Source organism: Carex rostrata, chromosome 6 (genome assembly GCF_964058835.1).
Source record: "Carex rostrata chromosome 6, lpCarRost1.2, whole genome shotgun sequence".
NCBI lineage: Eukaryota > Viridiplantae > Streptophyta > Magnoliopsida > Poales > Cyperaceae > Carex > Carex rostrata.
In genome coordinates, this window is record NC_135923.1 from 5152947 (window position 1) to 5179159 (window position 26213).

Genomic DNA, 26213 nt, shown 5'->3' on the forward strand with positions numbered 1-26213 from the left:
ATGTGGAGAATTATAGAACATATTTTTTTTTCAAGAAGATAGATCTAATTCTATTAGTATACTAGTTTACATGTTGAACACAAAAAATTGACATTAATTCAAATTTTGTACTACATCACAATTCTTAATTCCCCTCATATTTCAAAAGGCTGTTAAACAGGCCCTGTTGCTCCTTTTTTGGTATTAATGAGTCTGGTTAGTATGACATTGGTGTCACATGACACTAACTTCAAAATTGATTGAATAGACTTCAAACGACTAATCAAAACTATTTAAACCAATTTACTTTATGAGTGATGCATTTACATGCAATTTTTTTTATATTTTCGAGTATTTTATTATCAAATTAAATGGTAAAAATATTGAAAAATGAATGTATTAAAATTAACTTAAAAACTCACACATTTGACCGCTTGACTTGATACCAAATAAATTCAAAAATTTATAAATTTTACATGTAAACGCACAACTAATGAAGTAGATTGGTTTGAATGATTTGGATTTACTGTTTGAAATCGATTCGATAGGTTTTGAAGTTGGTGTTATATAGAATGAAATGACACTTATATTATACTAGCCAAACTCGGTATTAATTCTTCCACCAAGGGGAATTTATTAATATATTGTTAAAAATACTTTGCATTCTCAAAAGTTATAAAATAAAAATGAAAGCCTGTTCAATTGATGGACTACTAGATTGGTTTTCAAATATATTCTTTCAAGTCTAGAAGAGAGACTTGTTACCATATTTTTTTTATTATAAAAAAATGCAAAAACAAATACCCCAGAAGTCCTTAATTACATTTCAAGAAAATACAATATTAACATCAATAAAGTTCCTATCAACACTTTTTTTTATTATTAAAAAGCCCTGGTATATTGAGCATCTTTTTAGTAATTATTTTTCACTAGAATTATTGAATTAAAAATGTATCTGAGAGAAAGAGTTTGCACCACTGTACTAAGTCTCCAGTTCTCCTATCCACACTTCTTAATGCACAATATATTTCACAGCAGTTTCACAAAATTTTGAAAGATGTAGGACATTTATGCAAAGTTCTCTCTAAGGTTTTCAGTATCTACTATCTACCAGCTAATTATTTACATTCGAGTAAATAAATGTGATTTATGAATTGCCGTTTAGGAGATCTATCCTTTTTGGTCCGAGCGAGGTTGAACAGATAAATGTATGAGATATTTAATATCTGAAACCTTCAATTATTAACATTAATTGATCATGTGTCTTATCTACCCTTAGGTGAATTATGGAATCCATAAATGTTCTTTCACTTTACAACAAATGATTATGTAATAATAGACTTGTTAGGTGCCACTTAAGCCTCAGAAGAGGCGATATAAAATTCGTCCATGGCGAAACCCCCCCGCCCCCCCCCCCCCACCCCCCCCCCCCCATCTCTCTATGTACCTTTTTATTTATTCGAGCCAGTGCTCCTGTCTGGTGGGTCTGATTACCGATTTTAGTATTTCTGCCTAGTGGATATGATCATTGCTCATTGCTAGAGTTTTATTCTCCAATATCAGCAGTTCACTTTTTCTTATTTTTTCTTGAGCTCTTCTTTTTCTCTTTGACAATGAAATAGTTGATAGAACAAGTGGTACATATAGTTACATACTATATAGTGGAATAAATGTTTAGTTTTGTTATGATGACATGTTATGTGCCGTTTTGTACTTTTTTTCATCTCTTTTTTTTTTTCTGTCTTGAGGTGACTGTCCTAGACTGGTTGATTTAGTTCATAGTTTGATTTGATTTAGTGTCTTCTCGACTGATGGGTGACTGTCCTGGTCTGGACGATTCAGTTTTCGGTTTGGTTTGGATTCAGTGCCTTCTTGACTGTGATATGCGTACAGAGGAAACCATCACTAGGCTCCTATCATGCTAATCAAGTAAGGATGATCATTTGCGTCCACAGAATGCACATACTTCTGTGCATTTTTTGTTTTGTTTAATTGTATGTTTTTCACAAACACTAGTAGTCTAATTTTATATAGCAACTACTTTATAACTTTTTCCTATCAATGAAACTGCAGTTTTCAGCCAAAAAAAGTTCACTAGGAGGGGAATAATTACTTATTACTGGCTATATATAGGATAAATTAGAAAAATTAGCAAAAAAAAGTCCTCACAAAATTTATATTCAAAACAAAGGACACTGCGATTTCTGGCAACGGTTTACCGTTTTACCCTCGTCTGTCAAACCATCATTTAATTTGCCTAATTTGACCTTATCCTCGGCCATAGGTAAATAAGATCACTTCGGATCTACCGTGGTAGTTACTGTGTAGTGGTTCATGCAGCAGCACATAAATATGTTGCAACTTGCAAGGATAAAGCAATGTTGTAAATAACGGCATGCGGTTGTCAGACGGACAGGGTACCGTCAAGCAATTAATCGGGAATAATTGAGAATAGCTATAATCAGAAATAATTAATTGATTAGTCGAAAAAATCTATAACGGTTTGAACACCGCCAACGACTAATTGCAATTAATTGGCCTAATTAAACATATGTTTTTTTTACAATGCTGGGATAGAGATACAAATATCGTCTCTAATTGTATTAGCTATGGCAGTAGGAAATATTTTAAAATTGTATTTCACAACATGTATTATATAATCTTTTTTTTTAATTGCATAGATTAATTATTATATATCTTAGAATGTATGAGCTTTTATATTGAATTGTATTATTATGTTAGGCATACATCTTTTTAGAAATAACTAATAAAAATAGTATCGCGTTGACATGTATGATTATAAAGTTCAAATTCTAAATATGTTATTAAAATCTCCCAATTAATCAATTCAATTTCTTCTGATTTTAAAATCAAGGAGCATCTTCACATTAATAATTAGTTTTCGGCGGAATTAAGTTTTGAAATCTCAACGATCAATTAAATAATTGCAATTGTAAACGGATTCAAATTAATTGCCTAACGGTATTGATTGATTGTTAGTAGTCAGAGTGAGAAAGTATATTCATTCGGATGAATATTTGTATGTTTTGAAAATGTTATAAAAATATTAACTTGATATATATTTAGAAGCCTGGTGTATTATAGTGTAAATAAATTATCATTTTTTTTTAGTTCGTGTCAAATTGCCGAACAACAGATATATTGATAAAAGAGTTTAATTTACAAACGCTACAATATTACAGAATTCTCAACTCTCCTATCTATACAATGAGATTAGCATTCTTTAGAACATACAAAAAATAAAAATAAAACCCCATTTTTGTCTGATTCCTCTTAAGAATTGACTCTCCACGACTCGATTCTAGCGTTGTATCAATAATGAGACGATGAGCCGGTCTCATTTTATTAGAGAAAAAAATCTCTTGTTTCTCTCTCTTCAAATTGCCCATGTTCCTGCTGTTCAAATAACGTTCCAAAGAAATCTCATTTTTGGCGTCATATGTCGGCCTGTTTCTAGCCACACCTGCTCTATATGGTTTCCACTGCGCCCATAGATGTTGTAATGTGCCAATAAGTCCCACCAAAATCTCACCGTATACCTACAATCCCACATAATATAGTCCTTGATCTCTATTAGATGAATTCGCATCCTCTGAGATATCTCATATTTTGCATGACCTTTTGAAATATCTCAACCGTTGCAATATGTTCTGCTCGAATCTCAAAGCTCAAATAATACTGGCCCCCTACGTCACCCCCGAATAGGTACCAGACACGTCGGTCACGCAAAATATGAGATATCTTAGAGGATACGCACTCCTATTAGATCGGCTTGACATAAGTGACACCCCGTTTGTACTGTACATTCTCTCGTTGTCAATGTTTGTTGAGTCAGGATTTTATTAGGTAGATTCACCCAGGGGCAGACGCAGGATTTTTGTCAGGGCGGGGCAATAATCGGATGCAAATAGCTTATCGGGTTCAAACCCAATAGCTTATCGGGTACAATTCAACATAACAAAAAAAATACCAATCAATATAATAAAAATCCTAAATTACTTGAAAAAAATCAACAATTCAACATTTATAGGGAATTTGAAATCAACATTTTGGTTCAACTTGGCAGCCTCTGCCTTTGAATTAAAAAAAAATAAAAAATAAAAACATTTTGGTTCAACTAATTTTCGCTATTTGGGATCAGCGCCTATTTGGGCTCCGCTAATTTGTTTCGCTCAGAGTTTATATGGGCTCCGTTCTGTCTATTAGAATTCCAAAATGGACTACAGGGGGACAATTTGAATTCCAGGGAGGGACAGAGGTCCGAAAAGCAGATTTTTAGCACTATTTTTGAAAATCCAGCGGGGGACAGCTGACCCCCCTGTGCTACAGTAGATCCGCCCCTGGATTCACCAGAGTCTATCAGTAAGAGTCTTTTCACCAACATTCAGAGCAACATATCTAGCCACATATTAAATATCATATATATTCTAATATCATACTTCCGAAATCGCTGTGTGATATTAGGGAAAGGGGGACCTTTCTCTTATTGTAATATCAGCTATAACTTTCGACATATTTATTGTTTAATTATTACTTTGCATATATATATGTCGTTTAATTATTAAATCAATGCATGCAAAGAAGAACATCTGCTACATAAAAGGGTTCAAAAAAGCATTCTAGCGAAGAATTATAACATTTCCTGTTCCTGTTGCAAGTTTGTAACATGATAATTGATATGGCCCAAAATGCATATAAAAACAGTGTTACAAGGGCAAGCCCGGACCTCCTCTTGCCTCTTGCCCAAAAAGGTCAATAAGATCACGTGACCTGGCCTCTCACTGGATTCGGACCCACTTGACAGGGAATCCAACCTACATGAATCTTTTCCTGGACTTGGTCTACAATGTCAGTTTATACCAGATAGAACGAGTAGAGCACAAAATAATCAACCAATGCAGGAGTGCTCCGATATATGGTTGGAGGCGTGTAATCTTTATTAAAATTTGTGCGTACTTAATCTACATGAATCTTAATGTTATTTGTGTGAATTTTGATGCAGATTAAACGCCTTTAACTTATCATCATGCTAAATTTGATCCGATGCTTATCAATTTGCCTCCAATTCCATTTAGCAAGAAATACGAGGAATATTTAATGAGTGAGTCTATGGTACTATGCATATCACGGGTTGTTACCGTGCTACGGTTCTATATTTGAGTTTTCAAATTCTAACGGTCGATCCGAACCGTTCATCTTATTCTCCATATTAATATGTGTTTGGAGACCAAATTTTACATTTTTTGAAAAATTTTTACTATTTTTTTAGATATTTAGAAAATCACTTGATTTGAAAATTCTGGACCATCCAAAAACAATGATTTTCAATAAATCTAAAAAAATAGTAAATTTTTTTAAAAAAATGTAAAATTTGATCTCCAAACACATTAATATGGAGAACAAGATGAACGATTCGGATCGACCGTTAGGATTTGAAAACTCGAATATAGAGCCGTAGCACGGTAACAAATCGTAATATGCATAGTACCATAGACTCACTCATATTTAATACTATGTATCTATAACCAAATATATATATTTTTTTTTGAAAGAAGTGGACTAGTCATTGATTTTTATATGGCATAAAATCTTACAATATCCAACTGGTACTAATTGGTTGGTACTAGATACAGCAACAAAACAAAGATATACGACAATATGTAAAAAATCTAATACATCATAGCAATAATCAAAACATGTACCCAACAAAAACATGTATAACAACCTATAACAACAGAAATAACGCCATACATAGGCTAATATTTTAAAAAGGCCCTGTACAACTTTGAATTGGCAGAAGATACGGAGAAACTTGAACTGGCAGTGTCATCCATCAAAGCTATCCCTGTTCAATGCATATAGATTGAATCTTGTATAGCTTCAAATCAGAAGGTAATTAAGTTGAGGTTAATTTGGAATTTTATTTTAGTTCGATAATTTGAATTTTTTAGAGTTTTAGAACTTCAATTTGTTTTCAACATTTTGAGTTGCCACATCAAAAATAGATCTACAAGATTGTTGGAATGTCTGCGATGAGCTAAGATTGGAAACATTTGGTTGAGGCATTTGATGATTGCACTGGTGGTTTCTAATTTCATTGGTTGTACTTATGCATCTGGGTCCCACCCTTCGCCTTATACAACAATAAGAGATAGGTCCCCCTTTCTCTCATAGGAGAACTCAAATCAGAGAAGAGAGGCATTGATGCTAATAATACAGTGTCTCTATTGCCATGATTAGAAGAGAGCATCTTCTGGGCCATATCTTGTACTAAAATTAAAAAAAGATTCTTAAATTATTTTTTATGTATGTTTTTATAATTTGTGGCTAGTTATTGGCATGTATATTGCTTAGTTGCAAAGTTACCATTTTTTGTTTTGTTTTCATAGTCATTTTTTTTTTATAAAAACAAAGGTCAAGCCTCTTAATTATAATATTCATAATAAAAATCAACTAGCTATATATAGATTTTGAATCATAGCCACTAAATAAAATATAAAATTTGTTTGATCATAGACATTTAATAGCTACATCAAGAAGTGAATTCGTATCCTCTGCATTAACTCAAAAAAGAATCTGGACCGCCCGATCTGCTTTAAAATCTGTGCCGACTAGATCCACACTAATATTAAAGGATCCCTGAATTATAAACTGTGACTTGTCTCCGTTTAAAATGCCGAAATAGGATAACTCAAAAGATGCTCTTCTGAGTTAATGCAGACGATGTGAACTCTCTAGAAGTTGCATAATAGCTGACATTCTTTACCATTGTAGAAGTAGATAATATATTACAAAAAGTACACTGTTTAAAAAGATAACACTGTAGAATGGTATTCTCAGTAAAAGAAGTATACTGTATATATATATAGTATGACTAAATTGCTATCGGTAGCACTTCGATCTAAGTGCTTATGGAGTCAAATTTTAGTATTTGATGTTCAAACAACAAATTAAAATTGTTAGATGTTCAATCTATATTAAAATGTGCTTGGAGACCAAATTTTACATTTTTTTGAATTTTTTTTACTATTTATTAAGCTGATTTGAAAACCGATGTTTTTATTAAATTTATGCAACATTGAAATACAACAGTTTTCAAACCAGCTTAATAAATAGTAAAAAAATTCTAAAAAATATAAAATTTGGTCTCCAAGCACATTTTAATATAGATTGAACATCTAACGGTTTGGATTTGCTGTTTGAACATCAAATACTAAAATTTGACCCCGTAAGCACTTAGGTCAATATGCTTATAGTCATTTTGTCGTTTTCAAATTTTAAAAAGTCGATATGAACCGTTAGATGTGATCTCTGTATTGAAATGTGCTTGGAGACCAAATTTTATATTTTTCTGATTTTTTTTACTATTTATTAAGCCACTTTGAAAATCGCTGATCCAACGGTGGCTTCTGATTTTATTGTTTTGTTAAGCCACTGTTGGATCAGCGATTTTCAAAGTGGCTTAATAAATAGTAAAAAAAAAATCAGAAAAATGTATAATTTGGTCTCCAAGCACATTTCAATACAGAGATCACATCTAACGGTTCATATCGACTTTTTAAAATTTGAAAACGAAAAAATGACTTATAAACATATGCCCTCATATGCTTATGTAAGTACAACCTCTATATATGTGTGTGTGTGTGTGTGTGTTACCATAGGATTCTTCTGAGCTGGAAACTTGCATCCCAAAATACTTTCATTTTTAAATTCATAGGAGCAGGATGCATAGATATACAGTACTATCAGTACCATAAAAATTGAATGCACCAGCTGCAGCTTCATATTTACTATGTACTATCCCTAGTATATATTGTTGAGGCATTTTTGTCGGCCTATCATATTTTGCCGCAATTTTAGACTAAAACATATATGTGTATGTACTATCCCTAGCATGTAACCCAATATGTTTCATATTTACTTAGCCTACATATAACTTAATTAATTAGGCAGATATATGTCCAAAAATATCGCACAAGATCCAGCGTACAAGGACCATATATGATGGGGACATGGGGTCCTTAAATGACAATTATATAATATATAACGAGAAATTATTCTTGTACATATATATATATATATATATATCCTATGTTTTGAATTTCTTATCTACACTCCAAAAGCGTTTATTCTTGTCATAAAAGTCGTTTGTATCAAAATCCTACAATGTTTACGTACATCATGTATATACAAAATGTTTAATATGTTTATAGTTTCTAAATGATATAAGTATTAATATTAGAAAAATATATAAATATATATTGATATGTAGATGATAAAAGGGGATAAAGGTGGCCGTTATCACTAGTATCCTCGCATAATTACTAATTCAATGTGAATGCGACTTGACTTTGGTAATGGATGCATGCCATGTTGGTTCATTAAAGTTGGATCTTTTGTGGTTTCCCTTAGGTATGATCCCTGTAACTATTTCTGATGTTATCATCAGCATAGTGACAAACGAATAGTTCGAATTTGGTTTGGGAGGTAAAAAATTCGTAATTCAAGTATAATTTGGAAATGATTCGGTACAATAAAAAAAACTAAAAAAATAAACCCCAAAAAATCCAAAAAAATAAAATAAAATTCTAAAAAAATTAGTGTTTTTCTCGCGAATAATTCGTGATTCGCGAATAAAACATATTATACGTTTTATTCGGAGCTCAGTTCGGGAACGTCAAAAAAATGAGAAAAAAAACGCAAATAAACACGAGTTGTGTGACTATGATCATTAGCGCCTAGCGATAATCTTTGACCACTACATGCGTTGTCTATGACTAGTCATTGAGGAATGTTTTTCCTTTGTTAAATGCCACCACTATTGGTCCAGTCTGCCATGATTTTTTCTTCCAAAAGGATACAATATAATAATAAGATTCGAGAATAATTCGTGAATTAATTATTTGTTTTCAACACCTTTTACAGTATTTTTAACATTTAAAATTATTCACAAAAATAATTTATGTTTTTAAATTCAAAATTATTTTTATTTATATATCCAATTCACAAATTTTATATCTCACTGAATTACAATCAAATTCCTAATCCGTTACTAGAATTGACCGATCAAGGAAACATTTCAGCACAGAACACATTAGCCACATAAAATCCCCATGTCAAAACCCACATGGTACAACTTGAAAATCTTGATTTATATTAGGGTTTCTGCTGAGGCTCAAGGTTTGGTGCCTAGGTTAGGTCCAACCGTCCAAGTAAAACTGACTTGACTTATCTTGATTTATCTTGATTTATATTAGGGTTTCTGCTTCTTCTTTTTTTTCTTTTTTTGAAAAATTAGGGTTTCTGCTGAGGCTCAAGGTTTGGTGCCTAGGTTTGGTCCAAGTAAAACTGACTTGACATTGACAATGCATTGTGGTAGGGTTTGAATTGAGCTGGAAAGTGTGGGCTATTACAACTGTTCAAAAAGACTGTATATTCTGTTGATATCCCTAATCAGAATACATCATTACCTTTTATTTGTACATGTTTTTGATTTAGAATCTAAGCTCTATACCTCTTTTTTCTGCTACCAATCCTGGTGGCAGGAGCAGCACTGATTCATCATTCATGCTACGTACGTCTCTGTCCATTTTGCATTTTTCAGGACAAATTTGGTCTGCTATATATGTGAAACGAAGTATTCCATCTTCATTTATGATTGTTTTTCTATTAAATCAATTATCCCTTCAAAACTGCTTTGTAGTCTGTCAAAAAGATTGCACAATGAAAGTATTAAAATATATACTATTTGGCCGGCGACATAAAAAAAATTATATACTATTTCAAAAAAAAAAAAATACTTAAAAGAAAAATAAATAAAAAATATAGAAATGTTGTTAGGGATAGGTTGTGCATGTATAACGTTTTATAGAATTGAAGTGTCATTTGATAGTCCACAAAATATAATTAAATATATTTGCATTGAATTTCATCATTTTTCATATGCATCATATTAATGATCAGATTTTATAGTAACAAATTATTTTTTAACTGTCAATATTATCAAGTTAACACATTATTTATAAATCTTCATCCTATCTTTGTGGATTCAGGAAACAAATTAATACATGCGTTCGTATTTTGATTGTTCCTAAATTTATGATAACAAAAATTAATCATAAAAATATATATATATAACTACCCACTTAACATTAATTTTCAAAAACATTTAAAAATAAAAACTAGCTAACTCACCAATTGTGCCTGTTTCTCCACTTTTTTAATGTATTTCTTCATCCTATATTTGGGATCATTTTTTAGAAGAAGGCAAAATTGCCTCCTACCTGTATATTTTTGGTTTATTATTAGTTTATTACAATGTTGTAAAAAACGTCTAAACTAGACTGATTAATTGGCCGATTGGTCGTTGACGGTGACCAAAATGTTACGGATTTTGTCCGAATAATTGACCGATTATTTCCGATTATGGCTGATAGTTTCTGATTATTCTCGATTAATCGCATTATGATATCCTATCCATCTAACAAGCGCATACCGTTATTTCCAACACTGGTTTATTACTGAGTTAAAAAAAAAATTAAAATACAGGAAACACAGTGTGTTAATGTAACATATAGGCAAATAAGCTTTGAGCTGCAATACAAGAGTTTCTTGGCGACAAGATTTTGTTGCATCTATAGTATATTTTTAAGTATAGCAACTTGATCATATATGTCTTTAGCTAGTGTTTTGTCGGCGAGTACCTCGGGACGGGCACGGGTATATCCGGGACGGGCAACGGGTACGACGGGTAGGCGGGTACAACGGATACGGATACAACGGGCACAGGTAGACGGGGTTTTTTTTTTCAAAACCTTTACCCTACCCGTTTCATACCCGTACCCGTCTCGGGTTCTAGGGTACGAGTCCGGGCAGTCTGGGTAGGGTCCGGTCCGTTTTTTTTTTTCTGTTTTTTTTCTTCCCTGTTTTTTTTTCTGTTTTTTTTTTTCTATTTTTATAATTCCTAAATAAATAAAATTTGTAACTTATATATAAAAATTATTTGTGCGAAAATTTGTATATTTATTTGGCTAAGTACAAATCTATTTGTTTATTTTTTTACACGAGTCATTTTATTTTATTTTCAAATTCTCATTCTAATTATATAGTTTCATAATTTATTTATATCTCGAAAATTTTAGTTTACATTTTAAATTGATAATATATTTTGTAAACGTTCATTTTAAATTAATAATATATTTTCTAAATGGCGGGATTTTGAAATAAATTTGAAATTTGAATTTCAAACGGGTACGGGTTAAATGGGTAAAGGGGTGCGGGTACAACGGGTTTTTTTTTCCAAAATGAGCTGTCCGATCCGTCTCAAACCCGTACCCGTCTACCCGCTTGTACCCGGGCACGGGTACGGTACACCTCGGGTAACGGGTATGGGCCGGGCAAAAACGGGTATTACCTGTTCGGGTATTAGCATAACACTATCTTTAGCTAAACTGGATTTATCACATGTTTCTCAGGAAAAAGGCCAAATAATGTTAAAAATAAAAACAAAGGAAAAGGTGATCAAAAGGAGGATTCATCACATGTCCTGAATTATGGGTACTTATTTGATGCTAACAAATTGTGAAATATCTTGACAAAGAAAGTGGTAAGAAAAGGAAAGTACCTTGTTTGATCTTATCCAAACAAACAAAGGGCTAGCTAGTCATTATTGGGCTGCTCTTTTCTTTTTGTTTACTCTATTTAAAATTAGAATTCAGAAGCAATTTACAGATTTGGCAACACTTCCTAATTAACTTGATTAGTTCATTCTTGAAAATTTTACTTTCATCCATGCCATGTAATAAATTATACTTTGCTCAATATATAATTTTTTTTATATCTATTTTAATAAGTGTTTATACTTTGTTTTCATAGTGTTAATCTTTTTCTTTTTTATAAGTATTCAAAAGTTCAACTATAAGTTTTCTTAAAAAATAAGTTCAAGTTTAATACACTTCGTTGAACCAATAAAAATTAATATAACTTTCAAAATATTATATCTAATAACATAATTAAGATATAAGTAATACCATCAAAAATATCTTATTTTTTGAGATAAATTGGAAGTCAAGTTTCTCAACTTAAATGGAATATTCTCAAATAATTTTCCAACCGGATTTGAACCCACAGAACAAATACAATAAGAATATTGCATTAGCATCAAGATTAAATGGTGGTTCTCAAGTAAAAATATATAACATAAAAAATATAAATATATCATGCATGTAATTTCATATATGATCATAAGGAAAAACATTATGTTCCCCATAAAATTTCCAGTTTCATTGTCCTCACATAAAATTCAGAATTTTTTGGATACTACCTTAGTTAGCAGTATATCATCAATATTTTTAAACTTCTTCTTTTTCAAAGTTTTTATTTTCAAACAAGTTAGAGTATGCTAGAAATAAAATCCAACAAGAATTAGCAACAGAAGGACTTCTCAGAAGGTCACCCATCCTAGTATTACTTTTGCCTAATTTGTAAAGATTTTTCATTTTCATAAAGAGATTGTTTATTTACTGCTGACTCGTCAAGTCTATTATGAACTCTCCTCTTTTTTTTCTGAAAACTTTAAACAAACTGTGTAGAAACTATACAGACTAAGTTATCTATATTTTTAAACACACAACAAAAAGTTGAATTAACTCAAATTTTTTGAATGCTGCAAACTCGCACATGTCTGATTTTTGAAACTTTTATTTGTTGAAAAGACAACAAATATACCCTCACTCACTTCCATGGGGGACAATTTTTTAGGTACCTGCACTGTGACACAGTGACAGCGATCGTACAATTGTTGATCGATGTAAATGTATCAGAAACAAATATATATATATATATATATATATATATATATATATATATATAATAAACGCTGAAAGATTCTCTGTGCGACTCTTTAGACTTTTAATTAATTTATGGAAACATGGTCATAACCTATGTTTTAGGTAGCACGGTGGTCTCAGTCACAAAGCTGTTTCTTTCATTTTGATTTGTCAAATTAAAAGAGATCATGGACCAGATATAAATTTATCTGTACACTTGAGCAGTAATGCCAAGTTGCCAACCACTAAAATAATTCATAGGTGCATTATTATTATTTTTTTATCTAATAGGGAGAGATAAATATTAATTAATTTAAGCTTATAGAAGTGGGTTATAACAAATTAATGGTCAGTAAAAATGTTAAATTTTCCATTTTTTGACCTGACCAGAGATTTCTTCCATAGCTTGTGACTACTGTTGAAAATATTTTTCAAAAAAAAATTGAGGTCTAAAGGTGAAGATTCAGAGTTATATCCATTAATTAAATAATTAAACTTTTTTTTTTACTGAAGTGATAATGTATCTTGTGTCACTGAAACAGACAAATAGTACTGGTACAGTTTTACTTCAAGAAAAAAAAAAACAAGCTTCTGGTAGTAATGGAAGAAAGAAAGAAAATAAAATGGAATACTTGACATTTTCTAAATGATTGCAGTATACTGAAAAGTGAAAACCCTTACACAACTTTTACATGGGTTGGAAAAAACAAAACTTACCACAGAAGCCAAGTGCCAGATCACACAGCCAGGTAGACCAAAAAATGGAAAATAAATAAATAAATAAAATATATTATATTGTTGCAAGAGAAAAGAATCAAAGTGTCAAACTGTCAAAGTCATTAATGGGGAGCAGTATATATAGCTAATCAACTTGCTAGGGAAACCCTAAAATTATGGGTTAATAAAACCAATAAAATAAATAAATAAAAGTAAAAGAGGAACTAGATCTTGCATTTGAGGGCACAAGGTTGCTATCAAGAACCTTCTAAAGCATGTGTTGGCACTGTGCACTTTAACACTTTTCTTTTGTTTTTCATTTCAGAAAAGAAATGCAAAAATATTTAAAAATTATGAAATGATAATATTAAAGACCAACTAAAGTTTGCAACAGCATGTGATAAGTTGCTAAGGCTTGTTGAAAGAGAAAGAGGCTTGTTGAAAGAGAAAGAAAGAATAAATGCATTATTGTGTGTTATATGTTGCCATCTAGTAGGTCCATTTTACATCTGGATAGTTGTTACTTTTGTTCTTATAATCAGATGTGTTTCAATGCAGTTGATCTCAGTACAGTTCCATTCGCCTTAGGTTAGTTCCAGTTAAACAATTAGGTTTCTTACCTAATTAATATGCAACTACTCAGATTCAAAATTAAATTAATATATATACTAGAACCAATGAGTGTCATGTTTGTATAGGAAAATACCAACAAAAATCTGTTCATAAATTAATGAATTTAATTTGGGCATGATGCATGTCAGCAAAGACAAATCTTTCATTTGATTAACCATTTTAACATGACCACATTTGTCCTTCCGGAATAATTAATATGCAAATTTTGGCTATGAAAATGGAAAAGTTTGAAGATTCAAAATAATAAAAAAGACTATTAACAAATTATTCTTTCCTTGATGACTAATAATTTTTCTTTCCATTTCTTCTGGTAAATATGAAAGCTACAAGAATGGGACAGTATCCGTGAGAGATACTATCAGTATACCGTCAAGGATATACTACTGTCGCTAATAGAAAAAACACCTTTTATGCCGGTATACTCTCGCGGATAGTCACTTTTTATCCTCGCGGATAATCTCATTCTTGTAGTTATATAATTTTGTAATTCTTCTGCATTGGTGATTGACGAAATGAAGTTGCCATGTCGAAAACCGTGCAGATTTGCAATTCGATATGAAAGCCGATGAAGATGCTCGAAGCTCACAAGTTATATGCAGTTATCTTAATTTTATAGAATTTGTGCACTGTATGAAGTCAAAACTATACTCTTAAAATATTTACCTGTTTCTGATCTAACGAGATATGCTCCAGATCTCCAGTCTGGTGTACTTTTAAATAAGATTTTATATACATGATCGGTAATAAGAACTTACACAGGCCCATTTAAGATTTTTTATCTCAAAAGAAAAACATAGGCCCATTTAAGCAGGATAATTTGAGCGAATTTCCAAAAGCCTTGAAAATTAATGTTTTGGGCCATGCAGAATCAGAAGCCCGGTATTTGTTTGATGTTTGTTATGGCTGCTAATGAAGCGCATCTACAGGAAACAATAAAAAGGCCATTCAAGCCCAAGTCATAAATGCACAAGGAGATAGTTTGCTGTGCCATGTCGGCGTGTCTACATGTGCCGAGCAGACCGCTGCCAGTCAGACGTGTCGTGGCATGCAGGTATGTGCTACGAGTTACAAGTGTCACGTCATGCTAGAAATTACTAAAAAGAACACGTCAACACGACACGTGTCAGCATGCCATGCTTGCAAGTGTCTGGAAATGTTGTTTTATTTTGAAAAAAACCTTAAAAGTTTGGAAAGTTTCCGCACAAAAAAAAAAAAAATTAAATTATGAAAGGATTTGGAACTTATATCATATTTTGCAAATTTTTAATTTTTCCAATTCCATGTATTCAAATTCAAATATCAGGTATTAATAAAAAAGAAGCCCGTGTAACCCCTTGCTGTGCCTTGTCCGTGCCGTGATCCATAATCCGGCATCTCTAGCAAGCATAGTCACAAGATTCGCAAATTAAATCCGAATAATTCGTTTTTTGGTGATGCTGACTGAACGTCGAATTATTTAGTTGACCGAACTTTGACCGAATTAAATCCGAATAATTCACGAATTTTTCTCAATTTTTTTTTTCTTTTGCTCTCTTGCAAAACTGAGATATCTGATCTGAATAATTCTGAATCATTCCCAAATTATACCCGAATTATTCCCGAATTACTAATTTTTTATCTCACCGAACCGAACCCGGATAATTCATTTGTCACTACGCTAGCAAGCACTTAAACAGTTCAACACAACACGTGCAAGATCCGTACCGTTCCTATGCCGTGTTTCAAACCCGTACCGCTCCTATTCCGTGTTCAAACCCGTACAATCCGACCCTTGCCATTCCAAAGTTAATTTAGTACAAGGATACATAATGTACTTCGTCAAAATAAGGTATACCAAGTTATATATATCATATGAAGCAACAAGCTCTCGCACAATAGCAAAGCTTTGAGTGCACCCGAGGCTTCATTTCCGCTATTACATCGGATTCGAATTAGAATACCATACTTCGGATTAAAACAAATACAATGAATAATCTGTTAATGTCATGAAAATCCATTCTCGGTGATATTAACAATCACTTTGACCTATTTATTTGGATGAAACAAAGAATAGAACCGGAATAAAGCTAATTTTAAGTTTAAAAATAGTAGCTAATCTAATTTTTGATTGAATTAGTAGAATAGTGAGGTAATCCATATAAGATAAACAAAGAATAGTGGGTTAGTGCTATTCTTGCTCCATCCAAATGCACCCAAATTTAGTCTACGGTCCATAATGAAAAGAAAGATGGTCTGAGCCCGGAGTAATCGTAGAAGCAACTTTGGTGCATGAACATTCAATATTTTTCGGATTTTTTTCGATTTTTTTTTGGGGTCAGATGTGAAATACTGACCACATATGAGAAATTAAGCATATAAACCAAGAGAAAAAAGAAAAAAAAAACTACAAATTATTAATCTCAAGAAGAAACTAGTCTAATTTAATATTTGATTGACATATCTGGAAAACCTATGATTGTAATGATATGAGAAAAAAAGACCACTACAAATGGCTGAGTATATATATATACACATAGCACTTTTTTCTCTTTCACCCTTCCAAATATCCATATGTTTCTTGAATCTTGATCCATCTATAAATAAGAAAAACAAATGCAATTACAAAATAGTTCCACATGAAAACAAATATAAACAAATGTCAATCTATCAAAAGAGCATACCATGTATTTTTAACTAGAAGCACATGTGGGTTTGCGAGGGGGCAACTGATTATGTGGAGTTCTCTGCAAAAAAAAAAAAAAAAAACCCTTCAATTATTCCTTTCTAGAAACAAATATCTTCAAAAGTTTACATTCCCAAATTGGAAACCGAATCAACAATTATTTATCAAGGTAAAAAGTTTGATTCTGTTGACAATCATATAATATTCCAATATAAGGTAAAAAATGCTGGTGCAATTATGCAAATGCAGTCAAAGAATCTTCGATTTTATTGGGCTTTACATATAAAAAAGAAAAGAATATTTACTTTACAAAAAAGAATATTTTCAAAGGAAGCAATGGATAAAAAGAACATAATAATATCTTATACCTTCAACTTGGGTTTCAGAGATTCCACAGCGTTTCTTGAATTGTCATTATTTGCTCCTTGCTAAACCATGAAAAATATACACACAAAAAAGTCAGAAATTGCATCACCTTATTTGACTATTTATTTTATATTTATAAAAAGGAAAATGCAATAAACAAGTTGCAATTTGTACCTTGCCAAGGACCCAATCGGCTGAATCAAAATAAGCCCTTTCATGATCCTGCAAGAATAAAATATTTGCATAATTAACAAAAATTGCTTCCAGCTTTTGTTAATTATATAACGGCCATTGAATAGAGCCCCACTATTTTCAACATGAATATTTTTCATGGTAATTTTGATCCATAGTACAAATTGCAATATCAAATTATAACAGCCAATGGTTTACATTTACTTATTCAACTGCATTAAATGATTATTTTATTTTATTTTCTTAATTTCTATTTATGATTTCTATTTTTCCAAGATAGTAAACAAAGAACGCACTTTTGAGATCAAGGGTTTTTTGGGAGCAATTCCACCATATTTCTTCTCTGTATTACCCTGAAATTTATGAGAGATATCAGAATTATTGAATTTAAAAAAAAAAAAAACATAGTACGGTTTCAATTTTTTTATTAAAATAATAACTAAAAGGAGGTATAGTCAATAATAATATTTTTTTATTAGTTTTAATTCAATGTGGAAAATAAGGACTAATGAAGTGCAATTTAATTGGAATACACATTCGTTTTCAGCACAATTCCAGTTTTCTATTCCTCTTTCTAAAGCAAAATTACATTTTTGCCCTTCATGAACTTATGATTACAATTACTTGGGATTCTGTTATTATTACATAGTTATGTACTAACAATTAAACTACATAAACAAATTACCAAATTGACAATTCTTGCAATTCTCCAAATCATGAGGGCTTAATTGGAAACCTTACCTCTTTAGCTTGAGAATTGGGCTTTTCTCCATTGGAATCGGCCATCTCTTTCTCTCCTCTCTATGAATCTCTACAGAACTATTTCTTACTAATAAATCCCAGAAATAATAAAGAGAGATAGAATAAATTAGCAAGACCAATTCAAAATAACTGCTGGTCTTGAGAGGAAACAGAGGAGGTGAAGAAGGGATGAAAGAGGGTAGTAGGTAGGTAAGGGAGGTTAGAACAAACCTTGGAGCTGTGAAGAGAGAGAAAGAGATGTGAAGAGAAAGAAATACAATATGAGGAGGCGTAATATAAAGGGAAGAAAGGAAGCAAAAAAAAGAAAAAAAAGAAACAGGTCTAGAAAGGGTAAAGGTTTTAACAGAGCAGTTTTAACTTCATGCAGCATACAAACAATAAGCACGTTGTTTAGATTTATTATTTGTGCGCTGTGTGAAGTCAAAACTTCTCTGTTAAGAAAAAGAAAGGAGGTTTTATCTATATCGAAAGGGTAAAGATTTTAACAGAGCAGTTTTAATTTCATGCAGCATACAAATAATAAGTACGTTGTTTAGATTTATTATTTGTGCGCTGTGTGAAGTCAAAACTTCTCTGTTAAAAAGAAAGAAAAGGAGGTTTTATCTATATCGAAAAAAAGAAAAGAAAAAGGAAGGAAACATGCCTAGAAAGGGTAAAGATTTTAACAGAGCAGTTTTAATTTCATGCGGCATACAAATAATAAGTACGTTGTTTAGATTTATTATTTGTGCGCTGTGTGAAGTCAAAACTTCTCTGTTAAAAAGAAAGAAAAGGAGGTTTTATATCGAAAAAAAGAAAAGAAAAAGAAAGGAAACATGCCTAGAAAGGGTAAAGATTTTAACAGAGCAGTTTTAACTTCTTGCAGCATAATACAAATGATAAGTACGTTATTTAGATTTATTATTTATGCTTTGTGTGAAGTCAAAACAGGTCTGTTAAATTATCTCTAGAAAGGAGGTTGAGTGTGTTTCAGGGAAAATAAAACATGAGAATATCGTGACCAAGATTTGAACGTTCTATAAATGGAAAGTGTAGTTTTTTTGCTGGTAGATGTATACTGTTGTTGTGGTGTCGGCGAAGCTAAGGTTTCTAGCTCTAGAAGCATCTGTAATTATGCGAATATAAATATTTTAAGGGCTGTTGTGCTAATGTGCGTATCTTGAAATATTTAGATAGATGCACAGATCTGAAATAATGATGTCAAATATTCACTTTATGTCCTGGTATAAAATTATTGCTGATAGAATAATGCTAAATAAATGCATGAAACATATTGATACAAATACAATGATTGAGAATATTATTTGTTTACCAAAAATAAGGAAAGAAAAAAAATTAAAGAATTGATTCAGAATTTAACCACATCTATTTAATTGTACACATAAACAGCTAGCTAGTCATGAATCCAATAATATCAATATATTGCTTTTTAAAATCTGTAGCTAAATATATTTTAAATGAGATAAGATTACTCGAAAATTTCTAAAAATAATTTTTAATTCTAAAAACTGAAATCCAATTTAAATTTCATCAGTAATCAAATGACCTAAAATGTACAACAATTCACATTTAATGATTTTTTTATAAACTATTAAATAATACTTAAATTATCAATTACAAATCAATTAATATTGATGCGGTAATTTGCTATATTAATCATAAGACTTACACGAATGTAAAAATAAAAATTCATTCAAATATATTGAGGCACTTGCTAATTTAACGAACTTATTTTTATCTAACAATCTGTAAAATTATCATATCAGCATTTGTGGTTGATTTATGATTGTCAATTCTGGAAGTGTAAAATTAAAAACAAATATTAAAATATTAAAAGAGCCTCACAAATTGAAATTGGAGATGAACTACAAGCATGAAGATTGACATTGTTTGATGATAATTGCTGAAGTTGTTTATGCAGCCAAGGAGACCAAATACAGAGATGCAGATGTTTTAATAACCAGTAAAGATAAAAACAGCCGATTTTTTTATTTTTATCCAAAATTTAAATTAAATTTCAAAAATTAACCGGTTTGACTGTCAAATTTTAAATCTACCCAAACCGGTTAACCGTTAACCGGACCAAATTTCCGGTTAACGGTTAACCGGACCCTAGGTTCGGTTAACGGTTTAGCGGACCAATGGGTTCGGTTAACGGTTTAGCGGACCAAGGGTATCCCGTCCCCGACACTGTCTGGGTACAAACTGGACGACATCAGGTCCAAGATATATGCACGGACATACCTAGCAAAATTCAAGACAAGGTGAGTACATTATTGATAGGCTAAAGAACGAATAAATTGATATATATATATATATATATATATACTTACCACTTCAGCATCTGCTCGTCGCGATCTGCCGGTAGCTTCCCAAATCGTTCACGAAACTTAGATTTCAGGAAAGTCAACTCCATGCTTCTTTCATTTCTCTCCATGCCCCGTTTTTTCAAAAGTTCACTCTGCTCATACTCTTTGATTCCTAACAATTCGAAGAGCCTGCCTTTTGCATTCCTCCCGTCTGTACTCCCCGTCACTAGGACTCTCGTAATGGGCAAACGCCATAAACAGCTCACATCCTCCAAAGTAACTGTAATTTATCAAATAAAAAAATATAAATTTCTTCATTTGAATTGTCAGTAAATTATCACAAAGAACAGATTTATTTGAAATAGTTTCGAAGTTAATACCGGTCATCTCTCCGAAGGAAAGATGAAAGGTGTGTGTCTCAGGACGCCACCGCTCCACAAGTCCGTGTATCAGCGCCGCATCGATTTTTCCTTGAGGCATGACTGCGATCTGGTATAAACCCAATCGAATCAAGAATGGCGTGTATGCAGCGTGGTACGCGGTCATGCAACGGTAGTGCTTCACGTTTATAACCTCCTTTTTCTACATTACCGAAAATAAAAATTAGAAATTAAAACAAGATGATATTTCTGAACAAGTCAGAAAAAAAGAAATAAGTAATTGCTCACCTCCTCAGAAGCCTGACACACCCTGTGACTGGTATGCGGTATCCACAACAGATCACTAAAAGTATCCCGCGCCATAGGTACTTCATCATTGATTTCGTCTGCCATGCTACAAAATTAATTCAAAGTTAATTCATTATTTTCAAAAATTTTAAACTAATCTAAACCGTTTTAGATGTTTCTAATTATTTCTAAACCAATTTAGATTACCTAAATCATTTAAACTATTTTACACTATTTTAAAATTTTCTAAATTATTCTAGACCGTTTTTGAACTTTTCTAAATTATTATCGACTATTTTGAAACTTTCTAAATTATTCGGGCACCACTTTAAAATTTTCTAAATTATTCTACACTATTTTACAACTTCCTAAATTATTTTTCACCATTTTGGAATTTTACAAATAACTAATTACTCTAAACCATTTTGAAATTTTTCTAAATTATTCTACGCTATTTTGGGAGTTTCTAAATTATTTTTCACCATTTTGGAATTTTACAAATTACTCTAAACCATTTTGAAACTTTTCTAAATTATTCTAAACTATTTTGAACTTTCTAAATTATTTTTCACCATTTTGGAATTTTGCAAATTACTCTATTTTGGAACTTTCAAAATTATTTTTCACCATTTTGGTATTTTACAAATTACTCTAAACTATTTTGGAACTTTTCTAAATTATTCTATACTATTTTGGAAGTTTCTAAATTATTCGGGCACCACTTTAAAATTTTCTAAATTAATCTACACTATTTTGAAACTTTTCTAAATTATTCTACACTATTTTGCAACTTTCTAAATTATTCAGGCTACTATTTTAAAATTTTCTAAACGGAACTAAACAATTTCAAAATAATCAAAACAATATTCCAAATAATATTCCAAACAAATTCTAAACAATCTTTCAATATTCCAAACAATATTCCAAATAATATTTCAAATAAATATTTGAAATATATTTCCAAATAATTTTCCAAACAATCTTAAACAATATTCGAAATAATTTCAAGAATCTACAATCTAAACAATCCAAACAATATTCCATGATTCTAAACAATCTAATCAATATTCCATGATTCTAAACAATCTAATCAATATTCTAAACTATTCTAAACTATTCTAATTAGTATCATAAACTATTTTAATATTTTAAAAAAAAAAACCTGATTAATCTCTGAAATCTTCCTCTTCTCTGCTCTTCTTCCCGCACTGATGCAAGTCTGAAATGGAAAGCCACACTCAAATTCGAATTAAATGCAACAGCTCCACGGGTGTACAGTAACCGGTTAGCCACGTGTCGTCACCCCAGTATGCATGACCCCCAAGTCTAAAATAAAAAAAAAAGTGGGTTCGGTTAACCAATAACCGGACCAAGGATTGTACAGCCACGTGTCAAAAGCCCTGCATGACCCCCACCCCCACGCATCTAAAAAAAAAAAAGGGCTGGGTTCGGTTAACCAATAACCGGACCATTCTTTCCGGTTGATAGGTAACCGAACCAAGCCAGTCCGGTTCACAGCTAACCGAACCTGTCTCTATCTTTCCGCTAAACAGATAACCGGGTTCTTTGTATTGGTCCGGTTAACGGTTAACCGGTTTGGGTAGATTTCAAATTTGACAAACGGTTCGGTTAATTTTTGAAATTTAATTTAAATTTTTGATATAAATAAAAAAATCGGTAAAAACAGTATACATGAATGAAAATACTGTAATTTTACAAAATAAAATCTATACTTTTAACTTATATATAATGAAATAGTGGTAATTTAAGTGTCTTAAATATGTTTTAAGGCACCAAATAATATCAATTTAAAAAAAAATTGGTTTGGATATTTTAAAACATTAACATATTTTGTATGGAATTTGAACAGTGCGTATAATATTATCTTCATATTTATTTCAATAATATTACAGTTATTAGTTATTACTAATATATTAGTGTATGCATTGAATTTTTACTTTTTAAAATTTAATCTCTTATTTGGTTCAACCAAACAAACTGATATTTAATTCGATTTAAATAGTTAGGTTGTTTATATGGTTGGTATGGTTGGATTTTTAAAACCGAATTTTTTTTTAGTTTGACTATTTTACTTTAATTTAAACAGAACCGATCATCTGAAATTCCCTATTTACGGAATTCAATATGCATTTTTTTTAATAGAAAAGCAAAATCCATCACCATCTTACTAAGTATGTGGCTACTACTGGCTTACTAGTTACCAGTCATGACATTTCTAACTATTGCATACACATTTTTTTTATTGCCAGGTACGGAGACAGTGTTTTGTTGCTTCAGAGCTTCACCGGTAGATCACATCAATCAAGCTCCTCTTGGTCCGTTGTTAGGGGTGAAAACGGTATGGATAATATTCGATTTGTATCTGATTAGTATTTGAAAATTTAGATGCGGATATCCGATATTTAAATATCTATGTGGATAAGGATACTGATATATATGGTTTTATGTTTTAATTATTTGTATCCGAATAGTAGATATATACCATATATTTTAATCGATATTATGGAAAAATTATGTTATTCACCATTATAATTAGATAAATATTACGAACTTTAATATTTTTTATATTATTTTAATAAATATCCGATTTGATCCAGACCCATAGCTGTATCCGTCTAATATCCGCTCTGTATTTGTATCCGGAAAATAAAAAATGAACATGAATATGATTTTACCACTATCTGCTCCGCATTCGCTTCGTTTTCACCCCTATCCACAGTTGTCAATAAGAGAAAATTAGAGGGTCTCTTTAAATATTCTACAATTTTCAGGGTTTTGCCTAAAATATATCCTTTCTAATTACTAACCCCATGTTTGGTTGTGGCCTAAAGCTAAGGAGGCCTAAATTGGTTATTCCAACTTAGGCCAATTTAAATTATTCATGTTTGGTTGAGGTCTAGAGTTAAATCATAGCTTAAACTATTCCTTGTTTGGTTAGAGTTGGTGGAGGACTAAAGTTTTAAAAGCCTAAATTGGTTAATTATTTATAATAAGATACTAATTATATAATATTAATATATTAATAATAATTGTAATATATTATTGTAATATATTATATATTATTATAAAATTTATTTAATATATTAACAATATAAATATTAATTATATATTAATAATTATTATTAATAATAAAAAATTAATTGTATAATTATAAATTAATAATAATTACTAATTATATAATCTTATTAAAATAATAATTTAATATATTAACAATATAAAATATTAATTATATAATTATATACTAATAATAATTATTAACAATAATATACTAATTATATACAAATAAAATATTATTATAATCATTCAAGTTAGGCCACGAGGTGGAATAAAAATTAAACCACCATGTGAGGTGGCTTAATTTAGGCCGGCCTAAAGATCGGCTTATGCCATCTTAGGCCGGCTCATTTAAGGTACGTTTGGTGGAATAACGAGGCCTAAACTTCTTATTCCACCATTTAGGCCACAACCAAACATGGTGTAAATGTTTAAATCTGTATTTACTTGATACTAAATACTAAATACTGTTGAAATTATGGTGAATATGATGTTACCTTTACCTAAAACCATTTTTTTTTTTTGGATTTTCCTTAAGCAATCAATTGGAAAATTATATAAAATTTAGTGTAACAATAAACAACGATGAAACGTGCACGTTTTGTGTGTACTAGTTTAGACCGTGAATGAATTGCTTAGTTTTGGTTGTTAATTGGTTGATGGCTCATGGCCAATATTTTATACACGTGGAGAGATATCAAACATAACTTTATATTGTTTAAAGTGCAAAACCCCAAAAAGATTGGGCAGCCGCCGTATTAGATGAAGACATTAAAAATAGTCGTCAACATTAAATAATTTAAAATTTAAATATTTCCACTTTTTTTTTAATACTACTGAAGACATTTAGCTAATGATAATGAATAGTTGGAAAACATTTTTTTATAATTATTTAAAAAAAAAACATTTTTAAAATAAAAATTATGTTACATCTCAAAAAATAAAATATAAAGTATAAGTGTGCTTTTAGAAATAAATACAAATCTCAATGCCGATACTCTCAGAGAAAATATTTATTGTACTTTTATTTAATGTGGCACTATTTATGCGGTATTATCAATTATGCCATTGGCGTAATACTTGTCTGTAGTTGTGTAGCAATTTTCTAATGCCTGTATTTATAAGAATAATGAGTCAAATGTATCATATTTAACTACGTAATTGAATTATATATATGAAATTTTGATTCTATGCTATCTATTTTTTCCATTCTTCGAAACTAAGAGCATCTACATCCCTGAAACTCTTGGAGTTTCTAAATAACTGTTAACTAATTTTTAGAAACTTTATCTCTGAAAGTTTATAAACCCTCACATCCCTGAAACTCAAAATTAGAGTTTCTTAATTGCCACATCAGCAAATAAATTACAAGAGAAAAGAATTTCAGCGAATTATTTGGCCACGTCAGAGTTTATAAACGGTTTCTTATTAAGAAACTTTGGAGCAAAGTTGCTAAATAAGAAACCCATCTGCATCCCTGAAACTGGTTTAGAAACTGCCACATCAGATTAGAAACTCAAAGAGTTTCAGGGATGTAGATGCTCTAATACCTTCAAAATATTTCTCGCACATATACTCATAAAAAAATTCATTTGTATGGCTAACGACAATTGCATGAGGATTACTGATTTTCCAAATTACTTTTGTGAATAATTATTATTTGTGTTAAATTGAATTGCGAAATTTTAAATTTTTTATCATGAACCTACAAATTGGAATTGAGTGATCAATTTGATATAGGGGTACATTAATTAAGTAATCAAAATCTGCTTTAACTTCTAAAAATTATTTTGAAAGTGACCTAAATGCGGGCCTACTATCAGCAATAAAAAAAAATTATGTAACAATTTTTGTCCAAAGAATTTTGGATAAAATCATATTCAAAATCAGATCTAAATTGTCTGACCAATGCCAAATTTGCACGAACACTTTAAATTTATCAAATTATAAATTGTTCACATGAATCTCAATGCAAATCGCACAATTTGAACCCGACTAAATT

The 26213-nt window shown here is 30.9% G+C and overlaps 2 protein-coding genes across 2 annotated transcripts; both read right to left on the reverse strand.

Annotated features, from left to right (window-relative positions):
- Nucleotides 1-16516: 16516 nt before the first annotated feature.
- Nucleotides 16517-18280, reverse strand: LOC144555340 (uncharacterized). The gene is made up of 6 exons (XM_078303636.1): nt 18139-18280; nt 17694-17750; nt 17380-17427; nt 17208-17267; nt 16838-16900; nt 16517-16750 (listed from the first exon to the last, which is right to left on the reverse strand). The coding sequence occupies exons 1-5, from the start codon at nt 18181-18183 to the stop codon at nt 16847-16849; spliced, it is 264 nt and encodes an 87-aa protein (XP_078159762.1). The 5' UTR covers nt 18184-18280; the 3' UTR covers nt 16517-16750; nt 16838-16846.
- A 2038-nt stretch (nt 18281-20318) lies between these two features.
- LOC144555307 (serine/threonine-protein phosphatase 7 long form homolog) lies at nt 20319-21241 on the reverse strand. The gene is made up of 4 exons (XM_078303592.1): nt 21137-21241; nt 20849-21050; nt 20493-20748; nt 20319-20403 (listed from the first exon to the last, which is right to left on the reverse strand). Exons 1-4 carry the CDS (start codon nt 21239-21241, stop codon nt 20319-20321), a joined length of 648 nt encoding a protein of 215 aa, XP_078159718.1.
- Nucleotides 21242-26213: the final 4972 nt, after the last annotated feature.

Excerpts from the sequence above, each read along its gene's own strand:
- LOC144555340 (XM_078303636.1), bottom strand. The coding sequence starts at position 18,183 with ATGGCCGATTCCAATGGAGAAAAGCCCAATTCTCAAGCTAAAGAG. Across the intron at positions 17,428-17,693 it reads AAAAACCCTTGATCTCAAAA|GATCATGAAAGGGCTTATTT; the intron begins GTGCGTTCTTTG and ends TTATTCTTGCAG. Across the intron at positions 16,901-17,207 it reads CTCTGAAACCCAAGTTGAAG|AGAACTCCACATAATCAGTT; the intron begins GTATAAGATATT and ends TTTTTTTTGCAG.
- LOC144555307 (XM_078303592.1), bottom strand. The coding sequence starts at position 21,241 with ATGGCAGACGAAATCAATGATGAAGTACCTATGGCGCGGGATACTTTT. Across the intron at positions 20,749-20,848 it reads TTCCTTCGGAGAGATGACCG|TTACTTTGGAGGATGTGAGC; the intron begins GTATTAACTTCG and ends GATAAATTACAG. Across the intron at positions 20,404-20,492 it reads GACGAGCAGATGCTGAAGTG|GTATGTCCGTGCATATATCT; the intron begins GTAAGTATATAT and ends GAATTTTGCTAG.